The 27,132-nt window shown below is 42.6% G+C and overlaps 1 protein-coding gene across 2 annotated transcripts in view; it reads left to right on the top strand.

The window, feature by feature from the left end:
* The window catches only part of GNG2 (guanine nucleotide binding protein (G protein), gamma 2), a 110,523-nt gene that overhangs the window by 70,821 nt on the left and 12,570 nt on the right, over nucleotides 1-27,132 (top strand). The window contains exons 1-2 of one of the 2 annotated variants that reach the window (XM_006773786.2): nucleotides 8,477-8,684; nucleotides 20,846-20,961. In XM_006773786.2, the coding sequence (XP_006773849.1) occupies nucleotides 8,630-8,684; nucleotides 20,846-20,961 (171 nt within the window). In that variant the 5' untranslated portion in view covers nucleotides 8,477-8,629. Of the gene's footprint in view, nucleotides 1-8,476; nucleotides 8,685-20,845; nucleotides 20,962-27,132 lie in introns of those variants that run through there. The other variant, XM_006773787.2, reaches the window with a different exon arrangement.

Raw genomic sequence — 27,132 nt, forward strand, 5'->3', positions numbered from 1 at the left:
TTACCATAAGATAATCTTTTTGAAAAAAATACTTGGCTCTAGGTACCAGATATCTGTATTTCTCTATTTTCAGGCTCATTCATATCAAATGGCTTTCACTTATGTCTTGATCAATAATAACTCAGGATGTGGGCAACTTTCTTACTCTCCTCAGTGTTCAGAGAGAGGAGGCTCTTTTGGAGGCAAGTGCAACTGCCTGACTTGAGGCAAGTTGCCAAACACGCTTCAGCTGGCTCCTTCTCTCAGGCTATTAATTAGAAGAAGAATCTTTCCTTCTTCCTGGGCTGCGCTGACCTCCTCATTTTTTGTCTCTGACCATTATCAGTCCCATTTGGTCAGATAATTCCATTTGAGTGCCTAGTCGATCCAGCAACATGGTAAATAATTTTGCCTGGGATCAAACGTCTATTGCTTATCTGGAGCTGATGTCATTTTAAATTACAATCACCATATGTCTTTTCTCTGACCTCTTCTCCCAATTTACTGGTAAGAGCATTAAAAATCAGATTTATTTTTTGTAAGTCAGGGTCTCTAGTTCCACTAAGACCCACCTCCCACTGTGTGAATAACAGTAAATAACATTAACCTTCCCAAATCAGTCATGTCTGATTCTTTATGTCATTGGCTCAAGTTATGATTCTACATCATTTAAGTCTGTCTTGATCATGTGGCCAGGGATCACATAAGAATTCTTCTCCAAAGCCAGAGAAAACTGTTGGTATCTTTGTTTTCGGCTTCTGTTGTCAGCTTTTGTCGCATATTTAAATTGAGTTTTATGCCTTTTTCACTGCCACTTGCAACATTTTGTTTACCTTGAAGTCTGTGACTTGAACAAATCATATCCTGTGCACTGAGCACTCAGAGCTTTGCATTTATTAGCTAGAGATAAGTTATTATTTTTGTACTTCACTGTTTTATTATTCAAGACTAAACCACAATTTCCTTTACACAGGTATTGCAAAGCAAGTTTACAGCAGTGTTTACTTTTTTTCTTCCCCAGAGGACTCTGTGCACCAGATTCTTCTTTTTTCCCCCAACTTCATTGAAATATAGTTAGCGTATAGCACTCTGTAAGTTTAAGGTATACAATGTGATTATCTATACTAATAAAAGGGTAATATGCTAATTAGACTGGGTTGACTGGCCATCTTCTGGACGTCCAACTTCCTTCCAGACAAAGCCATGGGGGGAGGGGCTGAGGCAGAGGCAGTTAGGGGTGATCAGGCCAGCAGGGGAGAGCAGTTAGGGGCAAGATCAGGCTGGCAGAGGAGGGCAGTTGGGGATGACCAGGCTGGCAGGGGAGGGCAATTGGGGGCAACCAGGCCAGCAGGGAAGGGCAGTTGGTGGCATTAGGCAGGCAGGCAGGTGAGTGGTTAGGAGCCTGTGGTCCTGGATTGTGAGAGGGATGTCCGACTGCCGGTTTAGGTCTGATCCCACAGGTAGTCGGACATCCCCCAAGGGGTCCCGGATTGGAGAGGGTGCAGGCTGGGCTGAGGGACACTGCTCCTTCCACCCCCCACCCCCACTCCCGTGCACAAATTTTGTGCACCAAGCCTCTAGTTTAAGACATAATACATTACAAAATAATTCCACAATTAGGTAAGTTAACACATCCATTACCTCACATAGTTACCACTGTGTGTGTGTGCGCGCGTGCGCGCGTGTGTGTGTGTGTGTGTGTGTGTGATCTTCCCTCTTGGCAACCTTCGGGGATATAGCACAGTATTATTAACTACAGTCACCATGTTGTATATTAAATTCACAGGACTTATCTTATAGCTGGATGTTTGTACCTTTTAAACAATATTCCCCCATTTTCCTCATCCCAGCCCCTGGCAACCACCATTTTACTTGGAGAGAAATTCTTATTTAACCTAACAGATCACCGTATTTAGTACTATAAACTCTTTTTTTATTTCTTCCTCTTTCTGGAAAAAAAAAATGGGCTAGGTTCCCTCCTAGGTACTTCCTGAGCTTTCTCCTGTCTTAGCACACAGACACCATGTTGAAATTGCCTCTTTCTGGGTCTGTCTTTACCTTTAGAGTATAAGCTCCTTGAAAACTGGGTTTTGTCCAGTTCCCCGTGTTAGCCTGGGCACCTAGCACCACCTAGCTCATTAGTAAGCAAGTTCCAAATCTCTTGATTACACTGAGCTCTGAAAGGAACGTAGCCACAGAGGGTGGTGGGATTCTGTTTAATTGCCCAGTTAGATTAAATAAAGCCACACAGGTGTTTAGGAAGAATGATCTGTTACATAAGAAAGACGGACAGTTTTTAAAACTGTGGGTGTGTTTTGTTTGTTTTTGGTTGTTTTGTTTTTTGCAAACAATGGGAAGAAAAGATGATTGATCTCCTGTGTAATTAAAATCCTAAGGGTTTGTTGTGACACCAAAACACTTCATGAAAATACCAAGTCTCCTCTGAAGTCCCTCTCGGGTGTCTGCCTTTTGTCCGTCTTTGAACCGTCACAGTACCTCGTGTGAACTGAGTCATTGTCTCATAGCGGCCGTGGACTCCCTTTGTTTGCACTACACCATAACCTCAGTAATTCTAAGAGACTTTTACTAAAGATTCTGTTCTGTCCTTTGTGTATATGTGGAACACCTAAGAATAAAAAGTATTTCACAAGCAAGTAAGATTACTGACATTAGGGTGTTTAGAAACAAATTCTAGGAACTTCAAATGACTTTGTAACGTCAGAGTATTCATTAGACCTCTGTAAAATGAATTGGGCTCTTTTGCTTCATTGGGAGTCACCTGCATGACAGGCCCGGCAAGTAAGCTGGCTCAGACGCAGGTGTGTATATTGTTTCTTTCCCAGCTGTTTTCAATAGCTGCTGTGATGGAGCCACTGACTTTTCGTTCATCCCATTCCTATCCACCCCAAAGGTGGGTGCAGCTCCTAGCTGCACGACCCATCAAACATTCGCTCAAGAAGGGAAAAGATGTGAGGATGCTAAGGATCCAGAGTCACTCACTAAGCAGCCTTTCAAACAAACACACCAGGTTTCTGAAAATAGGTGTCTACAAATCACAGAGTTCTCTGGCAACTGCAGCAGAATTGGCTTCTCCAAGCAAGGCAAAGGTAAAGAAAGAATACCAGACATTGTCATAACTGTAAGCCTTATGTGCCAGAACCAAAAGCAATTGGATGTGGGCGAGGTTAATGAATATCCAAGTGTTGAAACTAACCGTAAGTCTACCTCTCTTTCCTACTCAGTTTTGGTTTGATTTTCATGGAAATATTCTTCAGGATGAGAGAAGACTTGCCACAGGGACTCTCTGGATCCTTCTATGCTTGGCCGGGTGGAAAACACAGGAGAATGTGAGGCTGGTGTTGAGAGGAGAGGCTGGCTGTCATAATGGGCGTGGGTTGCTTTGATGCCAGCTTGACAGATAAATGAACATTTTTATAGAAGATTCAATGCCTCTGGAAAACTATTTGCTAGGATGATAATATCTGCTCCCACCAGCCAGAAGAAAACGTATCATCCTCATTTTAAACTCACCCATAATGACAGTGTCTCTCTCCAGGGCTTCCAGAATATGTTTCTATACAGACTACTAATCACCTCCCCTATCTGTGAAGTGGCCTGTTCACCTTAGTCTCAACCTGCATGACACTCTAAATAACCCTCAGCCAAGCGAGTAATGCTCTAACCAGGCGTGAATCGCTCTTCTGGCTCTTTTGTGTATACTTCCTGGGGTGTATTTGGTTAGCACACTGTACAAACATGTTTTGAACAGTCTTATTCCTCTTCAGCAGAATCAGTTTTGCTTTATTCCAGGGCCACAAAATGGTTGTTCAGCCCTGTCCTGCCATGTTTCTTGGTGATGGGGCCTAGCTAACCCATCTCCACCAAAAGCAAAATGTTTCTGGATGTGAGCTCCATTCCTAGGTCCTACTTAATGAAGGAAATTAGTCATTTTCATAGAAAAGATCTACTAAGAAAAGAGAGTCTACTTTCTGGGGTTTTCTAGTGAAAGTACCAGTTCTCAGAGACATAAGAATTGCCTTGTATTCACCGTCTGTGAGCTTGGTCAGGTCACTTGCTGTCACTATTGTTTCTTCATCTGAAAATCTGTTTCTGATTTGCCTCAGAGGTGCTTTCCCCAAACAGAGGGACGTATACTATGAGTTCTTGAAGGTAACCTTCCACAATTATACCTACTATTCTATGTTGATGGCCTAAAATTAAATGAAACAAATGAGCCTTGGGTGTATCACTTAGAAGTTAGCATCAATCCCCTAACCCGTGGTCGGCAAACTGCGCCTCGGCAAACCGCAGCTCGTGAGCCACATGCGGCTCTTTGGCCCCTTCAGTGTGGCTCTTCCACAAAATACCGGCTCTTCCACAAAATACCGGCTCTTCCACAAAATACCGGCTCTTCCACAAAATACCACGTCCGGGCACGCACATACTTTGCAATTGAAACTTTGTGGCCCATGCGCAGAAGTTGGTATTTTGTGGAAGAGCCACACTGAAGGGGCCACAGAGCCACATGTGGCTCGCGAGCCACGGTTGGCCAACCACAGCTAACCTATATAGGTAAGAACACTATTTAGAGGCCCAACAGGAAACCTGTTTTAAAGCTAACTTCCTGTAAGATATTATCTATTTATTTATTTACCCTCACCTGAGGCTATGTTTTTAAGAATTTGAGAGAGAGAGAGAGAGAGAGAGAGAAAGTGAGAGAGAGGGAAAAGAGAGAAAGAGAGAGAGAGAGAGGTGAGAGAAACATCCATCAGTTGCCTACTGTACGTGCCTAACCAGGTTGAAAAGTTACTGTGAAAATTAACTTGGTTGTCTATCGGTGGAAAGATTATATGAATTTTTTTTCCTGAATCTCTGTGTTTTGAGGGACAATGAAGAAACAGCAGGCTCAATAGATTCGTGTCCTGAATTCTTAGAATTGAAGTAGAGTGGGAGTGATCCAGAAAGGTAGGAAATGGACATGAGAGAATGGAAAGTTTGAATTCTCCTTTCAGCCAGCTGGGGTCCTCTTGGTCTTAGGGCTTTTCTGCATATTTACCCACTTTCCTTAGACATTTAATTTTAGAATTTGGGCTGTGTTGAGAATTAACTGTGTTGAGAGAGTCCCAGAGCTGTGAGATTTCATGATAACAGTGACAGGAAAGGAACTATGTTAATATCTCTTAAACAACTAGCAAAAAAACATAAAAGGAATCAAGCATTCATCCACCTCAATTCTCTCATTTTATAGAAAGGGAAATTGGGGCCAAAAAGGGTAAAATGACTCCGTTATGATTATGCAGCAAAGTTGAAACTCAAATCCAGACCTCCAGGCTCAGATTTCAGTGCTCTGTATTACTCCACACTGATTCTGACATTTCTTCAGGAACACTGGTTCAGTACCCTGGGTTAGCATGACTCAGCTCATTGAGCGTCCTCATGGCCCAGCTACGTCCACAGACCTCTGTCTTTCCTTCAAATTTCCATCAATAGAACCACATTTATTAAAAAGAGATTTCTTCTAAAAATTCCTTAGGGATCTACATAATTATCTGTTTCTCCTTCCACACAACATCGAGCCTATTTTATTAAAGTGCAGGGATCTGCTTAGCAAATACTATTCACTCACTAATCAGGGAAACTGTAATCAAATTTGCTGGTTATCTACATTCTTTGCAAAAATAGCACAAAAAATAACTAAGGTGGGAAAATCAAGTCCAATTCCTCTAGTCTAAGTACACCAGAATGTCTCACTGTTGAGTAGTGATCAGCATAGGGTAGGGAGGGGTCAGCAGAGAGAGCAGGCTACTGCTTTGACTTCATTGACTCCCTTCTCCCCTCCCCCCATTTTCCTAATAGGTTTTGTCTAGTAGTGACCACACATTGCGGGTGGGGGAAACAACTGAGTGAGAACCTGAACCTTAATAATGCTTCCAATTTAGAGAGTACTAAAATGTTAGAAATACTCAAGAAACAGTGAAAAGTGCATCTAACTTTTGAACCAGGATTTAAGACCTTGATTCTGACACCAGGTTATAGCTGTTTTGTTTTTGTTTGTTTTTTTCATTGTTGAGATATGTCCCTCATTCCCCCCCTCCTTTTCCCCCCCTCTACCTGGCTCCTCCCCTACCCTTTTTTAAAGGCAATTCATGTAATCACTCTGGCCCTTAAATTTTTTTAATCTGTGAAATAAGGATCTTGGTTCAGTGAGTTTCAAATGTCTTATATTTAGCTGCTCATCAAGCATTGGTGGCATAAATCTGCAGAGGAGCTATTTTCTAACTTGCTCATTCCTAGAAAAATCCTGAACTCTTATCCTGGAAGAGGCCTCCTTTCATGGGCCCCTCAGGGGCTGCCCAAACTGGCCCAAATGTTAAATAAAGCACAGTGCCACTCTGGGCTCTATACATTGAGAGGTATTTTCTAAGCCTGTGTCACAAGTGATTCAAGGGTATTGAATCAGTGATTAGGTAGTTCTGCAAGATATCTTCTGGGTTCCGCTCAACTCTGAGATTTAATAACTCTGTGAATTCCAGAGTATATTAATTAAGCTCAGTCCAGTTCATTGTCTTTACTTTCTCAGAACTGCGCTAGGTATCTGGGGATTGGTCTCAAAGGTGTTCATTCCAGGAGGGCAGGCTGGAAAAGGAAGCCAGTGAGCAGCCAAGGTGGTTAAGTAGCTCCTGAAAATAGTGTCTGCAATGGAAGTGCTTTGGGGACTATATATGCACAATTACCAAACCCTGTCATCGGCACACCAAAACGGTGACATTTCGTGTGTATATAGAAATTATACTTAGATAAAACTTACTTTACAAAAAGCACATGTACGATGACCTCCCCAAGTCCACATTTCAGACAGGTTCCTTTCACCCTTTGGAGATGGCAAGCAAACAGCTGTCCTGTGGAGAAGCGCCCTTTCCGTGCCTCTCCTCTCCTGCCACCCAGGGTGCTTCTGACTCGGTGTGGGGAGTGGGTGTCTATGTCCTTACTCAGTGACAAAGTGAAAAAAAAAAAAAGCTCCTTGTTTCTTCATCTTTAATTTCTTACATTTTTTCTCTGTTCACTCCTTATGATCAGAAGGATATTGGCCTGGCAATTTGTTTTATGCACCCAGAGCAGCAGTTTTAAAAAACAGCACTGTTTACAATAATAACAAAACGGCTCTGTATGACATATCAGAGATATGTGATAGCCTTAAAAGATGGACACGTGAGTAATGGGAAACATCAGGATGACTCCATTCTCCTCAGGACGTTGGGTGGAGGAGGAACCCATCTTGAAGTGTGGATAATGAGAAAGTACCGCAGAAGGCCAACATTTAGGCGGGGCCCAGCAAATAGTTATGTACGTTAGTTCATGTTATCTTCCCAGCATGATATTACACACCCAAAAGGCACTTGAAAAGTTACTGTGAAGATTAACTTGGTTGTCATCAGAAGGATTATAGGAGCTTTTTGTTTTCTAAATCTCTTGTGTTTTTCCGTTTCCCAATAATGGCTATGTGTTTGTTTTATGAGAAAAACTCTTTTTAAAAGCGAATTGGGGGGAAATGGGCCTTTGCTTTCCCTGATACTAAACTAATAAAAAGGAGACAAACTCGAGCCGGCTTTGCTCAGGGGATAGAGCGTCGGCCTGCGGACTGAAGGGTCCCAGGTTCAATTCCAGTCAAGGGCACATGCCAGGGGGCATGCAGGAGGCAGCCAATCAATGATTCTCCTCATCACTGATGTTTCTAGCTCTCTCTCCCTCTCTGAAATCAATAAAAGTATATTTTTTTTAAAAAGAAGGGAGACGAGGCCTTCCATGCTGTGTTTTCGAGCTGTGGCCTCACACGCGGATTCTGTCTGCGATGAGTGGTCACAGGTTGGTGGAGGGAGGGGGGATGGGAGGCCAACGTTACAGAGGAGCTTTCAACATTGGACTGGTGTGTACGCTCTCAAACAGAGCATTTATGTAACTTTGCAACTGGGGAAAGGTATTGATGCTTTATATTTTGCCAAAAACAACCCAGAATGCATCTAGTCACCTGAGGATGTGTCCCTTGTTTGCAGGAGCCCGGAAATGGTAAAAGGGAAAAAGGTGCAAGTCACAAGCCTATCTTTTGCCCCAAGAATGTGGGGCTACTTGAAGATCAGAGGAGATTTAGACCCTGGGAGGTGCCCTTTGAGGGGACGTGCTTCATTGCGCATTTGCTACCAAACCAAAGCCATTGTTCGCAATCTGCATCCAGACACATCTGGTGGGGCTACAGAGAGGGGCCCCCCTGATGCTGGGTGCCAGGTACTCCCCCTGCCCCCCGCCAGAAGTAACAAACATTTCCCGCTGCGACTAATTAATATATGTACACAAGGCCGGGTGCCGGGGTGCGCAGGACCTTCATCCGTTTAAAATACGTATTGAGCTCTGTCTGTAAATACAACAGACGAGGTCTTTGACGTATTTACATTTAGAGGAGAAAAGAGACTGCTGATATGTAAACGAATTCAGTAACTCCAGGTGATTGTGATGCATTGAAGGAAATAAACAGGGCGATGTGCTGGGGAATGACAGGGGCGGACGCAGCACTCAGACAGTGTGATCAGGAGGAGACAGCATCTGACGCAGGTCTGCAGGAGGAAGCAGCGGCTGTGTGCGGCCCCTCCCAGGGAAGATGCAGCCCTGCAGAGCATTGCAGACCTCGGAGCAGCACGCACAGGAGCCCGAGGGTAAAGCCTGGCTTGACCTGTCTAACCAGCGAAGACAGAAAAATTTAGCGCAATTTGGGGGCTAGAAGGGCACGTTTTATAAATATCTATGGGAGGGACTCTGGACAGAATACTAATAATTGATAATACCAGTCGGCATGCAATTTTAAAAATAGGCAGGGGAATGGCTTGTTTTCTGCTAGCACTGGCTCCCGGGCTGGGGTGGGCTTGAGGGACTGAGGAGGCTGCTGTCTGTCGTTGCCGGGCAGGTTTCTCAGAGGACGAGAGGCGGCGGGAGCTGGGCTGTCAGTTACAAGCGTGCAGGAGGGATGAGAGATGTGGCAAAATCATGGCCGCCACGGGCATGAGCTGTGTCGGGAGAACAGGGAGCGAGGCTGGTTTGGCTGGAGACTAGGGCGGGTGATGCCGGCAGCAGCAGGCAGTGGAGATTTTGATGGAAGTGCTCGCTGTGTGTGCACAGATGCGCCTCTGGCCTTTACATACAGGAAATCGGCCTGAGGAGGAGGCAGACGGCAATTAGCCTCAGGTGCTAGGTTTGCATGTTTAATCTGTCACTACTATACGCGGATGTGAGCCTTTGCCTACAGAAGAAACCAAGGAAAGAAAGTGCCTGCCTAGAATGATTGGGGTAGCACATCTGCTCAATGGCTGGTTTCCTTAGAAACCCTGTGTGTAACCTGGGCAGATGCTTCTGACTCGCACACATGAAGCGCTCACTAAATCCTTGTTTGCTAATTCCAAATCATAATTGATTTTCAAATCATTTCCATCTCTTCCATAGGTTGTCAAGGCAAATCAGAAAGTTCAAAATTGAATGTAAAGATTTACTCATCTTCCTCCCCAAAAAGATTTCCTTCCCTTTGGATTTTTTTTTTTGAGTTCTTGCTTATTATTAAGTTCTCACTTAATAGAGTCACAGTTGGATATCATCATAGTTTTTGTTTGTTTGTTGTTTGTTTGTTTTTCCCCTTTGCCTTAGTCCAGTGATGGCGAACCTATGACACGCGTGTCAGAGGTGACATGCGAACTCATTTTTTTGGTTAATTTTTCTTTGTTAAATGGCATTTAAATATGTAAAATAAATATCAAAAATAGAAGTCTTTGTTTTACTATGGTTGCAAAGATCAAAAAATTTCTGTATCTTAATTAATTTTTAAGAAATTAATTAAGAGTTAAGTTAGGGTTTTTCAAAATGCTGACACGCCGAGCTCAAAAGGTTTGCCATCACTGCCTTAGTCCCTTACTCCTTTCCTGGGTTCCTTGTTGTGAGCATTGGAGGTTATGTATGTCATATTCTTGGGTCACAGTGCTTAGTAGTTGCTCAGTAAATAGTAGTGGTCATTCTCTATTCATGCCTGCTTCTTGTGTAGCACTCCATTAGTTATAACACGCTGTTACAAGCATGAAGCACACTCGTGCAATCCTGCAGTTGTTATTTCTAGTTTACAACTGAGCCACTGAACTCCAGAAAGATTAAATGATTTTCCCACTGTAAAACAGCTTGAGAATGTCAGAATACACTAGAATTCAGATCTTCTATCGCCTGGTGCCTGTCTTTTCCTCTTGTACAACCCGTCAGTTGTATCACGGGGAATATCCCCAGACAACACAGTGATAAAAAAACAAACCTAAACAGAGGAGGTCTGGTTCTTACTGGGGGCAGAGGGCACGAGGGGGGCGGGGGGGGGGCTGTTTTGAGGAGCTCAAGCAAAGGACTTCCGGTGTTACCGTTTTGTAAGCCTAAGGGGCCATTGGAACAGTGGCAGGGAAGCGTGGACAAACTCCGGGGGTTGTCTATACCTTGAGATCCACTGAGAATTTAGAATTGAAGCAGTAGGTTGTTGTTGTTTTTTAAGAAATTAATTAACCAATAGATAATGTCCTACAGGGATGCAGAAGACCGCAGCCTGTCAGATCCCCTTTGCCTGCTGTTGCAGAGTAGTAGACATCAGGAGGTTAATAGAGCCATTTCTATGGAAACAAGCTCATTATTTCTCTTTTGTTGGAATCCTACTGGTTCATGGTCTGGGCTTCCATATTTACAAAAAGAAAAAAAAGAAAAGAAAGAGAAAAATCCAACATATGCCATACAAAATACTAATCCTTTTTCCTTGATGTGAACAAAGCCCATTTAACACCTAAGAATGCCAGCCCCATTTGTGGATAACAAGCCGTTTCCTTATCCAAGGCCCAGATAAAAACGAAAAGCTTATGTGTCATTTTTAAGTTCAACATGGCCTGTTCATTCCTGTTGCATAATCTGTAAAATCCATGACTTTGAGTCAACATTGTTGGAGGGATGTGTTTTTGTCAAGGTCGTTAAGAGCAGCTAACCAAGGATGCTCTCTCCAAGAGGAAGGCTGTGTCTCACAGAGAAGCTATTTCAGAAGCAGCAGCTTGCTGGAAAGCAGAGACCTGCCGTCTCGAACCATGGTTTCCGGCAGCCCAGTGGAATGGGGGAGCTGTGCTGTGTCTTCCTCTCCACCTGCACGGCATTGATGGCTCCCATGCTGATTTGAGAGAAATCAGATGGGATCTTGTCTTTCTTCTGTTGGGCACGTGGCCATATCCCAGCAAACCCTCACAGAAATAGTACAGAGTGGACTTGAAGTTGATGTCACTCCCTTGATTTTCCTTCCCTATTGGTACACTAGCCCTCATTCCCACTTGCTCTCCCTGAGCTACAAAGACGGTAAAATTTGCTATTATGTTTGTGAAATGGCCAAACATATACCATAGTCCCCAGATTAGGATCGGTCTGCTGCCTCTAAAAATGTGAATGGAGAGGGCTGGAAGGAAACCTTTCTCTGGGGATCATGATGCAGAAACACTAATGCTCTGACTTCATCTAAACCTCAGTTTCCTCCAACCAGGGACGTGGTGGTTACTTGCTGCCCTGGAATTGTGAGGGTTAAATAGGATAATGCTTTAAAGCACTTGGCCCACTTCCTGGCACACGGCAAGCTATTGGTTTACAAGCTAATGTTCGTTTTTAATATGAGTTTCTGGCCCTCTAGTGAAAGAACAGAGCTTTTGGCCTGTAAAATTGAATTCCCGGAAATGAGAAGCACTAAAAGATGGGGGAGGTGGGGAGGTACTTAGAAGGCCCCTGTTTTGATTTGTTTACAAATCCATCTTTCCCCTTCGCCAGCTTGTGTTGTCCAGCTCTCTCATCCTGGCTGCCTGTGAACTCCCTGAGGCTCCCCAGGGGAGGATATCTTCCGGTGCCTCCTTCATCTCCCTGGACCCCCTTCCCTCCCCTCCTTTCCCCTCTCCTCCCCTCCCCCCTCTCCTCTTCAAATATCAGTCAGCACCCAGTGGAGTTCAGTATCATTTCATACCCCTTATCACCAAGCTCCTCCATGCCTAAGTCTGTGTGGATATTCTCTACCCCCTCACTGTCCCCCCACTTGTCCCATTCTCATCTGTTTTCATTCTCCTCCTCCAGTCTCCACACTGCTGCTCAAATATGAGCCAAGGGAAGGGAGGAGACCAGCACATGGTGACCCCCAAAAGACATCTTGATGACGTTTCCGATTTTTAAAACATAATTGGGAAAGACTGAACGTCCAAGGTGGACTCCAACCCTGAGACTCTGGGGCCTGGAAGTGTTGAGGGAGAAGCAACACGCTTCACAAATAAATCCCTTATTGATTGAAAATATCCCTAGTGGCTGAAGCACCAAAAAGAAATTAGTGTGTGCTTATTAGTACAGATTGAAATGTGCTATTTTGGTATCAAGTCCAAGTGGCCAACTGGTAACAGAGATGCCTGACAAAGAGCTACGCTGAAGCCTGGCAGCCTATCCTACAATTATTATTCTTCACACTGCAGCTGCTATGCATACATTCACTGGCGTTCTGACTGTTAAAGCCCTTCGCAGGAGTGGATATTAACTGTACCCTTTGTAGGCGTAATCTAATCAATTCGTGAGGCTGCCCTTGCTTGCTGCAGAATAAATTAGCGTAGGGATCAAAACAGATGAGTGGCAAAATGACCAAGCTGAACTTGGGTTGTGGTGTGAACAGGTAACAAAGATATTTATCTAGGCGACTAATGTCGAAGCTCAGAAATATTTTTAATTAGAATCGTTTGAAATTAGTCCTCTAATTCAAAAGCCCTCACCGATGAATGATATGGCTAACTGACAGATGAGAATCCTCAAGGTATCATCAGGTGACTGAGAGACGATAAACCTCTCATTTGTTTTCTAGACCTAAAATCGTTTGTGTTATTGCCAATGTAATCTGAACCTGTAAATATACAAAACAAATAAATCAAACCGCCTTAGCACCTACTGCAAATATCAAAACGCAGTTCTGAGAAACACACAGTGATAATTAAAATGAAAGTCCATAGGGAAGCCTGCTGGATGCCAGGCTGCCTGACTTAAAGAACACCACTAGAGTATTAAAAGAATGGGATCCCCCACAATTAACCTACACTCTCTAAGGCAAAAATCCCATTAGCAACACATTTATTTATCTTCGTGTCACAGAAATGAAGGGTTGTGTGTTTATTCCTAAGCCTAAGTGGCAAGAAAATGTGTGTTTTCTTAACAGAAAAGTTCCTCCTCAAAGAAACTTAAATGCTGGATGTATCATTAGAAAAAGAAAGCTCATCGAATGGTTATTAGTCCTTTACAGGCCTCTCTCTCCTATTGCTGGGGTGAGGACGGGGGTTGGGGGTGGGGGCGTTCTGCTCATCAGTTGAAAACAAAAACAAAAATGCCTTCTGTATTATTCTTGGGTTTGGAATTCAGGTGGGATAATTAGGGACATTCTTGCGGAGTCCTGCCAATCTGTCCTACACAAGCTTTATCATTGTTCTAGGGGGTTTTGTCGTTTGTATTCTTTTTGCTCACCGGCAGATAAAACCCAGCATAATCTCATTCTACCAGCTCATTGCAAGAAAGAGACTGTTCTCTTTTTGTATTATTATTATTTTATTTTTAATCTTTATTGTGGAAGGTATCACATAGTTCCTCCTTTTCCCCCCATTAACCTCTTCCAGCCTGCTCCGTCCCTCCTCCCCCAGGCTCTCACCACCCCGTTGTCTGTGTCCACAGGATATACATATATGCATGCAAGTTCACTGATTGATCTCTTCCCACTCACCCTCCCCTGCCTGCCCTCTGACTGTTCTCTTTTAAATAAACAGGAATCAAACATCCATAAAGCATAATGCTAATGAGAATTAAGAGCTCGTAACACTTATTCATCGCTGGAACGGTAATAGGGATCATAAGACATAAGTATAAAAACCCAGTTAGTTGCAACTTTCCTCGCGCAGTACTTTCTTTGAGCGGATTTTTCATGCATGGTTCTCTCTGTGGCTGCTTTGTCAGTGTCCTTCCCCATCGAGAGTACCATGGGCCTTTTGAGCAGCCCACGTCATTGTTACCTGGCACTCTGCAGGGCACGAGAGCTTCTGCCTCTGCTCCCTAAATGCCAGCAGCATCTCTAGTTATTATCATAACCCAGACCACCCCACACATTTCCAAATGCCTCTGAAGGGGTGGTACCTCCGCTGACTGAGAACCCCTGCCATGAATCTAGTGAGGCTTGGAGAATAGGTTGAGTCCTATTTGGAAATTCCAGAGGGTAAATTATTAGAATTTTCAAAAGAGCTTTTGGCTATAGAATTCTGAAAGAATTGGTGTGCAGTATCATATCCTCTAATTCAAACTTAGAGATGTGTGGCCACCCGTATTCTATGCCGTAACTTGATTGCCAGGTGATACAACACTTGACAGTGCTACCAGTTGCTGGGCTCAGAACAGCTTGATGGACCAAAGAGTGTCACTCTAGCTGCACTACCCAACCTTTGCTCATCAGCCCAGCTGACTCCCAGAGATGACCTCAGGAATTCAGAGTTCCCCCCAAGAGAACCAGATTCGGACTCAATTTCCTTCTGCTCCACCGATTTTGAGGAGAAGTAGAGTCCACCGCTGGGTGAATCTCTGGAGTGGCCCTCTGATGGCTCCAGGGCCAGGCTGGGCTTCGGCAAAGGTAACCTCCAGGGCATCACAAGGCAGTCCAAAGACTGGGCTGCTGGGGTGCGAGAGGAGCGAGGCATAGAGATGAATCTCCCTCTATTTTTAACCAAAAGCTTTTCGTTGTTTTTAAGAGGTATGTGTGTTTTAAAGCTTTATCTGACTGATCTTTTAGGCAGAATTTTACTTTTCCTTTTAGCTATTTTTGTTGGTGTCTTCGAACGATTTCCTTCTCTCTTATAAAATAAAAGTCATTTCTGCCCAATTTGGGTTACATGTAAAATGAAACAGGAACATTCGCCAAGAATATCTGATGTGCGTCTGCTTCCCTGTTGAAACTGCCTAAGCCTCTAACAGGGCTCTGTCAACACTTTTCTGGGTCCCATTATGTTCACAAGGTGCAAGACCCTTTGCTCAACAACGCTTCTCACAGCATGCAGTTACTCTCAACTCAGGTAGCATTGAAAGACAATAGGCTGCCTCCTCCCCATTAAAAAAAACAAAAAAACAGTCATGTAGTATTTCTATACACTAACAATGAGCAATCTGGAAAGGATAATAATTGAAAAATTCCATTTACAATAGTGTCAAAATAATAAAATACTTAGAAATTAACTGAGAATAGAATTAATTTAGGAATAGAATAGAGAGCACAGGAAGGAACCCTCACACATATAGTCAAATGATTTTCAACAAGGGTGGCAGGACCACTTAATAGGGAAAAGACAGTCTTTTCAACAAATGGTGCTGGGAAAACTAGATATCCACATGCAAAAGAAAGGTGTTGTACCATTACTTAACCCTGTATATATAAGTTAGCTCAAAATGTATCAAAGACCTAAGTGTAAGAGCTAAAACTATAAAACTCTGAAGAAAACATAGGGAAAAGCTTCACAACATTGGATTTGGTGATGATTTCCTGGATATGACAACAAAGGCACAAGCAACAAAAGAAAAATAGACAAATTGGACTTCATGAAAATTTAAAGCTGTGTACATCGAAGCATACTATTAACAAAGTGAAAAGTCAATTCACAGAATGGGAGGAAATATAAACCATATATCTGATAAGAGATTAATATTCGGAATAGATAGAGAACTCCTAAAACTTAACAACAAAAACACTATTTCAAAAATGGGCAAAGGATTTGAATAGACATTTCTCCAAAGAAGATATACAAGTGGTTGGTAAGTATAGGAAAAGAAGCTCAATATCACTAATCATTATGGAATAAAAATCAAACTACAAAGAGAAACCACCTCTCACTTATTAGGGGGACTACTATCAAAAAACCAAACAAACAGAAAATAACAAGTGTTGGTGAGGATAAAGAAAAATTGGAACCCTTGTGTACTTTTTATAAGCATGTAAAACTAGAGGCCCAGTGCATGAAAATTCGTGCAGTTGAGGGGGGGTGTCCCTCAGCCCAGCCTGCGCCTTCTCGCAGTTGGACATCCTTAGTGCTGCTGAGAAAGCGGGAGAGGCTCCCACCACTGCCACTGCGCTCACAGCCATCAGCCCGGCTTGTGGTTGAGCAGAGCTCCCCCTGTGGGAGCACACTGACCACCAAGGGGCAGTCCTGGTAGTTCCACCATTAAGGTCAATTTGCATATTACCCTTTTATTATATGGATGGTACAGCCACTGTGGAAAACAGTATGGCTATTCCTCAAAAAATAAAAAATAAAATAGATTTACATATAATCCAGCAATTCCACTTCTAGGGATATACCCAAAAGAACCAAAAGTAGGGTCATGGAGAGATATTTATATATCCATGTTCATAGAGGTGCTATTCACAGTAACTAAAACATGGAAGTGACCCGGGTATCCATCAATAGATAGATGGATAAGCAAAATATACTATATAGATACAATGAAATATTCATCCTTAAAACAGAAGGAAATTCTGACACATGCTACAACATGAATGAACTTGGAGGACATGAAGAGAGTCAAAGCCAGTCATGGGAAGACAAAAGTGTATGATTTTACCTCCTTGAGGTATCTAGAATAGCCAAAACCATAGAAACAGAATGTAGAAGAGTGCTTTTCAGGGCTGAAGGGAGAAAAGAATGGGAGTTATTGTTTATTGGATATAGAGTTTCAGTTTTATAGGATGAAAAGAGTGTGTGTGTGTGTGTGTGTGTGTGTGTATAAGTATAAAATGTTTTGTCCAAATGCCTCAAGCTTAAATGATAGGCCAACTTTTCTTATTTACCACAGCCACTTTCTAGGAAAACACATACTTCTTTGGAACACTGGTCTAGGACTCCACAGTTTTCAGTCTTCGGGGGGGCGGGGGCAGGAGGGGCGGAATTTTGTCAGTGCTTTTATGGGAAAGCAGCTGGATGTGAAAAAGGAGAATGTGCAAAGCGATTCTCAAAGGGGCGCGAGACCTCTGTTGGGTCATATGGTAAAACAAGAACATTCAGGATGTATCTTCCTAAAACAAGGAGCACAAATCAAAGCCTATGTTTATTTTTTCACTTAAAACTTAAGTCCATTTCGATTTCCACCATGTTCTCTCCCAGCATGTCTAGACTGGCATCCTGCCCATTCTTTTCCCATCTCAACCCCAACCTTCCTACTTCCCTTCTCTGCCTGCACAGAGGTCTCCTTCTATGGTAAGAAGGATAAAGGCCCCCCAAGGTGTCCATGTCCCCGTTCCTGGAACCTGTGAATATGTTGTTACATGGCAAAGGGGAAATAAGGTTGCAGATGGAATTAAGGTTGCTAATCAGCTGACCTAAAGATCGGGAGATTACCCTGAATCATCTGGGTGGGCCCAATGTAGTTTGGGGGCAGAAGAGAGTCAAAGGGAAATGTGACTGGAGAAGATGTTAGGGTGATGTGACATGAGAAGAACTCAACTCACAATCGCTGGCTTTGAAGATGGGGGAAAAGGCCAAGAGCCACGGAATGCTGGCAGCTTCCAGAACCAAAAAAGGGAAAAGAAAGAGCTTTTTCCTCAGAGCCTCCAGAAAAAATGCAGCCCTGCCAGCACCTAGAATTGAGCCCAGGGAGACTTATTTAAGATCCCTGACCTCCAAAACTGCAGGATAATAAACCTCTATTATTTACGTTACTAAATATATAGGAATGTATTACAGCAGCAATAGACTTTCTAGCTCAGTCTCCTCAGGACATCCACAGCTTTCCTAGGAACATGAGCAGGCATTAGGACATAGACTTTCTTAGATAGCCAAATGAAAAGAATGGGTTATATACTCAGTAAATGGCAGATCTGTTAGCCAATAGCAGAGAAACCCTTAATAATGGTGATGGAAACAAGATCAGTGCTCATTTCTCTTCACATAGATGGTAACCAGTTCACAGCTGGTCTGGTGGCTCTACCATGTCAGTAAGGACCCAGCTCCTCCCTGCTCACCCTGAAGTGTCGCCTAGAAGTTCAAGATGGAGCTCTATGGTTGACATGACTACCCTCCAGGCCAGTGGCAGGAGGAAGGGGAGGCAAAGGTTATACCCCTTTCTTCAAGGATACTTTTGCTTATATCTCATTGGGCAAAGCTTAAGTCATTTAACTAGACTGAGCTGCAAGGGAGGCTGGGGAATGTATCATTGAGCTTAATATGCCCAGTTAAAATTCAGGGTTCTGGTGGGAGGTGGGAGGAGGGGGATCTCTGTAAAATAAATAAATAAATAAATAAATAATATATATATGTATATATATATATATATATATATATGTAATATATAGGGTTCTTAATGAAGAACAAGAAGGAGTATTTGGAAGCAAGCTGTGATCTTTGTGATCTCATTTATATTCAAGGGCAGAAGAATAGCTGACCAGAATTTCCAAGCTCCCTCAGGCCCCATGAATATTTGGTAATTCTGTGATAGTCTGTATTCTAGTCTGTATTCTCATGTGATAAATTTTAGTTTGGCTTCACAAAACAGTGTCCAGGGGCTTGTAGATCATGGCTGCTTCCAACTCTGGATGAATGGAAGAGTTAGGCTACTCTGCTGGGTAAGTCAATATTCCATCTTGGCCCTATAAGGTTTTGCAAACTGGTGAGATGTTTATTTGATTTAGGGGCATACACTTAATTTCTCTGTAGCACTAAGATCATTGGATCCCTAACCATGCTTATGAAATCATAGTTGTTAAAGCCTCCTTTTATTTATTTTTCGTTTGTTTTTACATGTTTCTTGATCTTCAAGCATATGAAAGCAGAGTCAGAGATCTTTGTGGCTTTAAAATTCCTTGCATCTTCCTTCCCACTTTATTCTCTCCAAACCCTTTGAAAATAAATTGAGAAAACAGTTAACTTATCTTCCAGTTTATTTTTCAGTGTTCTTTATAAAATAGCACTCTCTAGAAAGGGACTTCTTTGTTTACAGAGTCATACATAATTTTTTTTTGTCGTGAAGAACTAGATAACCTAACGAAATAATTTATAGTCTTTTGTTTGTGTTTTGTTTTGGGGTTTTTTTGGTTATTAAAAATTATTTCTTGATTTGAGTAAAAAAATATGTATTGAACTTATTATGTGTTATTCTTCCTTCCCCAGGTTTTTATTTGCTCTTTCCTTTTTTATTTATTTATTTTTTTTTACCCCTTCAATACCAGAGGTATTGTTTACCCTTGACTTCTTTAGGGGGAACTGAAGTTTTTACCATCTGCTGTAGCTGTTCTGTGAACTATCTTCTTCTTTATTTTTTTCTTTTTTTTATTTATTGTCTAAAGTTCTACATATGTCTCCTTTTTCCCTGCTTGACCACCCTGTCCCCAGCCATTCCCACCCCAGGCAAGCCCCCACCGCCCCAGTGCCTGTGTCCACTGGTTATGCTAATACGCATGCATACAAGTGCTCTTTCCTTTTTTAGATGGTAACCTGATCCTACTTTATCTGTAGATAAAAATATTCCCCAAAGCTAGCAGAAGTCACGGTTTTTAAAAAATGTCTTCAGAACAAGCTTCAACTCATGTTGACTGCAGCAGTGTTGTGATGCTTCGCGTTTCTTGAGTCATGCAGCTCTCAGCAGGGCTAGTGAAATTGCAGACAGTGCTTCATTATTGGGGGTCGGTGACCCCAAGGGGCACATTTACACAGATGGTCCTGAAATAGCACATGGCACTTTGGCAGAAGCGAGACCTGATCAGAAGGCGGGGAAAATGGGCACTGAAAATAAAATAGGAAGCATTCCGAGATGAACAACAAGAATAAAGTGAGACGGTGGGCCAAGAAAGAATTAGAAGAGGAATGAAATTGGGATAAGAAGTGGAAGGGGGTGGGGTCAAGGATAGGAGGGGGTCTGGCAGAGCCTGGGCAAAGAAACCATCTCACAAGCTACATAGATACAGAGCTCCGCTCTCTAAACACTTGTCTTCTATTTTCACATTTTAAAAAGTAATGTCTATTATACTTCATTTCGAATGCCATTCGTGAACCCATTGACATAATTAGCCATTTAGACCTGGCAATCCCTCCCCCTGGTCTTTATAGATGTGTTTCTGAAGAATTGTGAGGACAGCGGGTAGTTGTGAAGAACGCCATCTTTCAGACCGAGTGAAGAGAAGTGACTATTTGAAACAATGCTGGATCAGTGACACTGCAAAGCCACACCTCCCATTGCAGTGTCTCTGCAGTTTAATAGGCCTAGGTGGTTAGAGTCAACCAAAAAGTTGGTGTTTGAGCCCATTAAGGAAACATGGTAAATTCGGTGTCTTTGGTCCTGAAGGATTACATAACTTCCCATTCCTCTCTCCACCTGCCTTTCACTCATCCTCCCAGGGCACTTACCACAGTATCTGACAATAGTCGTACCCTATAAATAACAACAGCAGCAATGTGGACACTCACCCTTATTATTTTGAAGTTATTTAATAAACTATAATCATGTTAATAACTTGCTTTATTAATGTGGCAGCACATCTTATTAGGGCTGACTCGGTAACAGACTTCATTTTTTGCCCCTACATAAGGATGGGAGGGCAGAAGGTCAGGGGAGTTGGAAACGCAAACTCCATATTCTGGTCCACCTGACAGTCTGAGGCAGAGCTGGACTGAAGAGAGAGAGGGCTGGATTAGCCAGGCCTAGCTCCAGCCACTCTTTTGAGATCCCTCGGTTCTGATGAACTTGCGCATTTGGCAGCTCCCGACGTCTCTGATGCATTCTTCTTCCTCGTTTTCTTTCTCAGGGTGTCTGAAAAACCCACCCGGCACTCCAATGGCTAGCAACAACACTGCCAGCATAGCACAAGCCAGGAAGCTGGTGGAACAGCTGAAGATGGAAGCCAACATCGACAGGATAAAGGTAAGAACAACATAACCCACACCGCTCATCGAGCCCTGACCACAAGGAGCATGCGTGGCATCAGCCTATCATTTACTACTTTTTCCATAGAGAGTGATGAAACCAGTGAGGATGGAAGAGAAACTTCATAATTAGGCAAAAGTTCATTTTTCTAATGTCTGCTTTCTCTAGATTTCTCCAGCGTAATCCAATGGTATACATTAAAATTGGCTATGCATGTAGAATTAAAAACAAAACAATAACAACCAAACAAAACAGAAAGAAAAGGCTCCTAACTGAATTCTAGCCAAGGAATTTGAAGAACACAGTCCACCAGCCCACCTCCCTTACCTTGTAGGACTCTCTTCTTATCAGGGTTTTAATTTTTTTCTGTCTTGATTTAAGTTCTAAGTTTAAGTTGTCCATCTTTCATGTCTAATTCTTCTAATTCACCATTGTAGGTCATTATTGTATTTTTTTAATCCATTGTACATGATCTCCTTGAGAAGTCAAACAGCATAAAGGTTTAATGGAAGTTAATAGTCTATTTTTTTTCTTCTTTCTTTTACTCCCCATATCTAACATGACACTTTGCCTTAAGTTGGGCCTAACTCATATGGAACCAAGACTTTAAATTCAAACTCTTTGTTATCAGATTTTAAATGTAAAATTGACCGACACAGTGTCATTATTAACAGATAGCTACTGCAGGGTTGGTAAAGTGAATTTTTGTCAACTACCAAAACTTCATTTCCTCAGAAGACCCAAGCATTTTATGAAATGGACCTCAGAAACATATCGTATTGTACTAAAATAAAACTAGGCATTCTTCCAAATGCCTTTTTTATAAACCAGCATGGTTTTTTTTCCTATTTTCTCTATTTCTGACTTACTTCCTTTGGAGTGTGTTTCTAGAATAAAGAGCAATCAATTGTGGCTCATGAGCCAGATTCACCCTACTGCCTATTTTTATAAATAAAGTTTTATAAGAACACAGCTGGGCCCATTCATTGACATATTGTCTATGGCTACTTTCACACTAAAACAGCAGAGTAGAGTAGTTGCATCAAAGACCATGTGGCCCACAAAGCATAATATGTTTACTCTCTGGCCTTTTACGGAAAACTTGGTGGCCCCTGGGTCTAGAGCAATGGTTCTCAGCTCATCTGTACATTCACATCACCCAGGGAATTCTATAAACGGACCAGTTCCAAGACCGCATTCTAGACCAATTCAATTAGAATCTCTTGGGGTATGATTCAGGCATGAGCATATTTTTTTAGTTATTAGTTAATAGTTAATATCATTGTATAGCTGTGGCTGATGACCTGGGTACCTAGGGAAAGGGATTAGCTCCTTTTAACTCCCATCAGATTTGTGCCAGAGAGTGGAGGGAGAGCTGGTCTTTCCCTTGAATGAGCTTTCCCATCTATCCTAAATCTCCTTGTAAAATCTGAGTCCTGCTAATGGGCCACAAGATGTAAACAGCTTCTACTCTTCTTGTAACACCTTTCATTCTTCTTCTTTATTCCCAAATGAGATAAAGGGCCTTCACCATCTGCCTCGCTCCTCTACCACCTTCCTCTTCTCCTCTTTTCCCTTTGCCTCTTCTTGTATACTCCCTTGCTGAAGAAGTACAATATGGTGGGTGGGCACAATAGTTGCTGAGAGAAGTGAGGTGCCCAAGGATTGTGGCATCAAAAGGAATTTTGCAGCCCTAGCCGGTTTGGCTCAGTGGGTAGAGCATCAGCCTGTGGACCCCAGGTTTGATTCCAGTCAAGGGCATGTGCCTGGGTTGTTGGCTCAATCCCCAGTAGGAGGTGTACAGAAGGCAGCTGATCAATGATTCTCTCTCATCATTGATGTTTCTAGCTCTCTCTTCCTCTCCCTTTCTCTCTGAAATCAATAAAAATAATATTTAAAAATCATTTTTTTAAGGGGAATTTTGCAGTTCTTTTTGTGTGTGTGGGTTGGGGGTCAGTTTCTGCTCATACGCCTTCTGGAAAAGTCCACTTTGTCTTTTGGGGTGGCCCAACTAAGATGAAAGTGTTGGTGAAGAACTATTGTGGTTGGCATTTTCTCTTACTACTCAGCATCCCCAGGCCTGGCTCCTGAAGGAGGTTCTGATAGTGTTGCTGGTGATGAAAAGCTGACAGTGAGAGGAAGAAGAAGATATAGGCCTTTTCAGTCAAAGGTCAGGCCTTTAAAAGTCCCACCTGAACTATTAACTGCAAGGGTTTCTTTTAAGCCAGTGGTTCTCAACCTTGGCTGCACATTAGAATCACCTGGGGATCTTTTTAAAATCCTGATTCCTGGGCCTCATCCTCCAGAAATTCTGTTTCTTTGTTATGGGGTGGGACCACAACATTAGTAACAAAGAAACAGAATTTCCGTAGGATGAGGCCCAGAAATCAGGATTTAAAAAAAAAAAATTCCCAGGTGATTCTAATGTGCAGCCAAGGTTGAGAACCACTGTTCTAAGCTGATCTCTGAAATCTCATCTCAATTACCCTTCATGTTGTTGCCAAAGAAAAATTTCTATAAGAAATCTCATTATATTCCCCTCCTACTGAAAATCTTTTTGTGATTGCCATCACCTAAAAAATAAAATTCAAACTCTTTTTTTAAAACTTATTTATCAATTATAGTTGCCATACAATATTATATTAGTTTCAGGTGTTCAACATAGTGATTAGACATTTGCATACCTTAGGATGTGATCACCCCCGTAATTCTAGTACCCATCTAGCACCATACATAGTTATTACAATACTACTGACTATATTCCCTGTGCTGTGACTTACATTCCAGTGACTGTTTTTGTGACTTTCAATTTGTGCTTCTTATTAATCCCTTTCACCGTTTTCAATGTCTTTCCAAGTACAAGTCTTTTACCTCCTTAGTTAAATTTATTCCTAGGTATTTTTATTCTTTTGATGAAATTGTAAATAGGATTGCTTTCTTTTTCTTTCTGATTGGTCTTTATTAGTGTATAAAATACAATCAATTTCTGAATATTAATTTTACATCTTGCTACTTTACTGAATTCAGTTATTAGTTCTAGTAGTTTTGGGTGGAATCTTTAGGGTTCTCTCCAAATATAATATTATGTCATCTGCAGATAATGACAGTTTTATTTCTTCCTTTCCAATGCAGATGCTTTTTATTTCTTTTTCTTGTCTGATTGCTGTGGTCAGGACTTCCATGCCTATGTTGAATAAAAGTAGTAAAAGTGGGCACTCTTATCTTATTCCTGACCTTAAAGAAAAAGAGAGAGAATCATTGATCAGCTGCTTTTAGCTTTTCACTATTGAGTATGACCTTAGCTTTGGGTTTGTCATATACCAGTATGGCCTTTGTTATGATGAGGTATGTTCCCCAATCCTCACTTTACTGAGAGTTTTTATCAATAGATGTATGTCAAATGTTTTTTTTTGCATCTATTGGTGTGATCTTATCACTTTTATCCTTCACTTTGTTTATGTGATGTATCACATTATAAAATTCAAATTCTTTGGCAGAGTATGCAAGGTTCTTCTGGATCATACCCATCTTTCAGCTTCATCCCCTTCCTTTTGCCCATATGTTATACTGAACCACTTCATTCCTTGGTAGGAATTTCAAATGCCTGGAACATTCAATCTCCCCCTCTCTACCTTTCTGTTTTACTAACTCCAGTGAATTTATAGTTCCTTGAAGACTCAGACCAATCATATATCCTTCAAGAAACTTCCTAAAACCCTCCGCCCAAAGTTGTACTTTTGCATTTCTTCAGTTGTTCATTTATCTACACTAATAAAAGAGAAAGATCCAAATTGACCGTACCTTCACAATGCCCACCAGCCAATCGGGAGTGGGTATGCAAATTAATCCAACAAAGATGGCAGGTTAATTTGCATACACAGGCACCGAGTGGCGGGGAGCAGGGCGGGACGCTTGCTTCTTCGCCATGGCGACAACACAGGCGTCCTGCACCACCCCAGCTGCTCCAGGCCTCTGAGCAGCATGGGAAGGCAGAAAGGCGGTGCGGGACGCTTGCTTCTTCGCCATGGTGACAACACAGGCGTTCAGCACCACCCCAGCTGCTCCAGGCCTCTGAGCAGCATGGGAAGGCAGAAAGGCGGCTCCCGCCCAAGCGAAGGCGGTGCCGGCAGCCAGGGGAAGGAAGGCCCATTCTTGCATGAATCTTCGTGCATCGAGCCTCTAGTCTAATAAATATTTTCCTAAGAGTGTTCCAAACTGCCAGGCCTTGTTAGGTACTAGAGATAGAGAGATGGATACAGATGAAGACATGATTCTTGCCCTCAAAGATCTCCTTGTCCAGTGAAGGGTTACACAAAGTATGAGCAAGACCTATCAGTAGTGCCAGTAAGATATCCAAGGAGCGTAATCACCAAGAATCATCGGAAAGAAGCCAACAGCACACCTGACCCCCTCTGTATGATGCTTCTAAAGGGACCAAATAAATTGCTGTTAAAAGAGAGACAAAGCATCAGCCTAATCAACTGAGCGCCAAGGAGCTGCCTTTCTGGGTGATCTTCTCATTCAAATCTAAAAATCCCTCGTGACGTCATTATTAAATTGCTGGAAATGCTGCAGCAGCCTGTATGTCAGCATTTGCTCTGCACATCAGAGCCAGGCCAGTATGCTGTGGTGAAGTGTCAAATTATTTTTAGTTTAGCTGTTGGATCAAACTGTGGCTGTGTTGACAGTTGTCAGCTAACTGGCTTAGGGTTTGCTTGTCTGCCTTTAGGGGTCCCTTCAGGGCTTCTGAGCATTCAGGCTTCTCCACCTGCTCTGTGCAGATACTGTCAGCAAGAAGGGGCTTCTCTCTGAAGAGCCCAGGTTGTGATTTTCTAGTCCGAGGAGTGACCTGTTCGAGTCATCATTTCTGGCAGCAGGGGCTTTACATACATCAGTCAGAGCCTACTGGGGCTGAGGCCACAAGGAACAGGGAGTAAGGGGCACAGCTGGCCCTGCAGCTGCTGAGGGTCCCTTAAGCAGGGAGCGACCTTATCTCATGTGGCTGCATAGAGTAGCCCTACCGTAAACAGATCTCAATAGCATATTCATTTTTAAACCTTCTTGTTTCCTATCGCTTTACATCACAGATCCTGGGAGATGTGGGCTAAGGAACCCATTATCTATTCATAAGTTGCCGGCATATATAATTATACTCCAAGCCTTTCTGTGTTTCTTTGTTAGCATTTCATTCAGGAATAAAAATTAAAATCAAAGGAAGCTGGGCAAGGGTGTGGGGGAAGGGGCAGAAGGGGTGTTGTGGAGAGCATGCCACTTGGATATGTAAAACAGCAGTATACTCACACTAGGGCAAGTGAAAGAAACCCTGTCCTGAGAGAGCGAGCTGAGAGCAAGCATAAAAGTAAAGGGCAGCAGGACTTAGTACATCTATTTATTCATCACTGTGTTCGGAGTCTTTGGGTTTCTAATAATAGGAACCTAACCCAAGCTAGCTTAAGCCAAAAGAAGGGATTGATTGTAAAAGGCAGAGAGCATCTCAGGATCCAAGAGCAGACATGTAGCTGGGTCAGCAGTGGACGTGAGGATTGAAAGGCCGTTGGGAACTGTGGCTGCTCTGCGACATGTCTCCGCTTCTCTCTGTGTGTCTGCCACTACCTTTTCTGAGGAAGAATAGACTTCTCGGCTAGCTATTCCATGTGGTAGACGCAAGATGACGTCCCCTGGCTCCCAGGATCCCATGTCACAGTTCCAGCTCCATGAAGGAAGAGAGAAATGGATTCAACCCCTTTTAGTCTCAATCCCATACACTTGGAGTGGCATCTCCATTCTAGCAAGAATGAGCCATCTGCAGCCACAATCAACTGCCCTTAGAGTTGAACCACATTGCACAGACATGGCTCCTAGGAATTAACCCATCCATCTGGATGGACAGGGGATGGATAGTTAAGGAGGGGAGAGAATCATTGTAAAATGGAAAAAAAAATGTTATATCATGAAAGATAATGTAGATGTGAGAGCAAAAGAAAACCAAGGCCAGGAGAGTAGGTGAAGGGGTTGCTTCTTCACTAACTGGATGCTCCATAAATCAACCCCACATAAAAATGTCAAACTGATTCCTCATTTCTCCCAAGTGATTCCAATAGACCTAACTGGCTCTAGTAGGGTCCCTCAAATCCTCACTTGTCCGTGAATCTTTATCTCTACGCTGAC

Source organism: Myotis davidii, unplaced genomic scaffold (assembly GCF_000327345.1).
Source record: "Myotis davidii unplaced genomic scaffold, ASM32734v1 scaffold847, whole genome shotgun sequence".
Classification (NCBI taxonomy): domain Eukaryota; kingdom Metazoa; phylum Chordata; class Mammalia; order Chiroptera; family Vespertilionidae; genus Myotis; species Myotis davidii.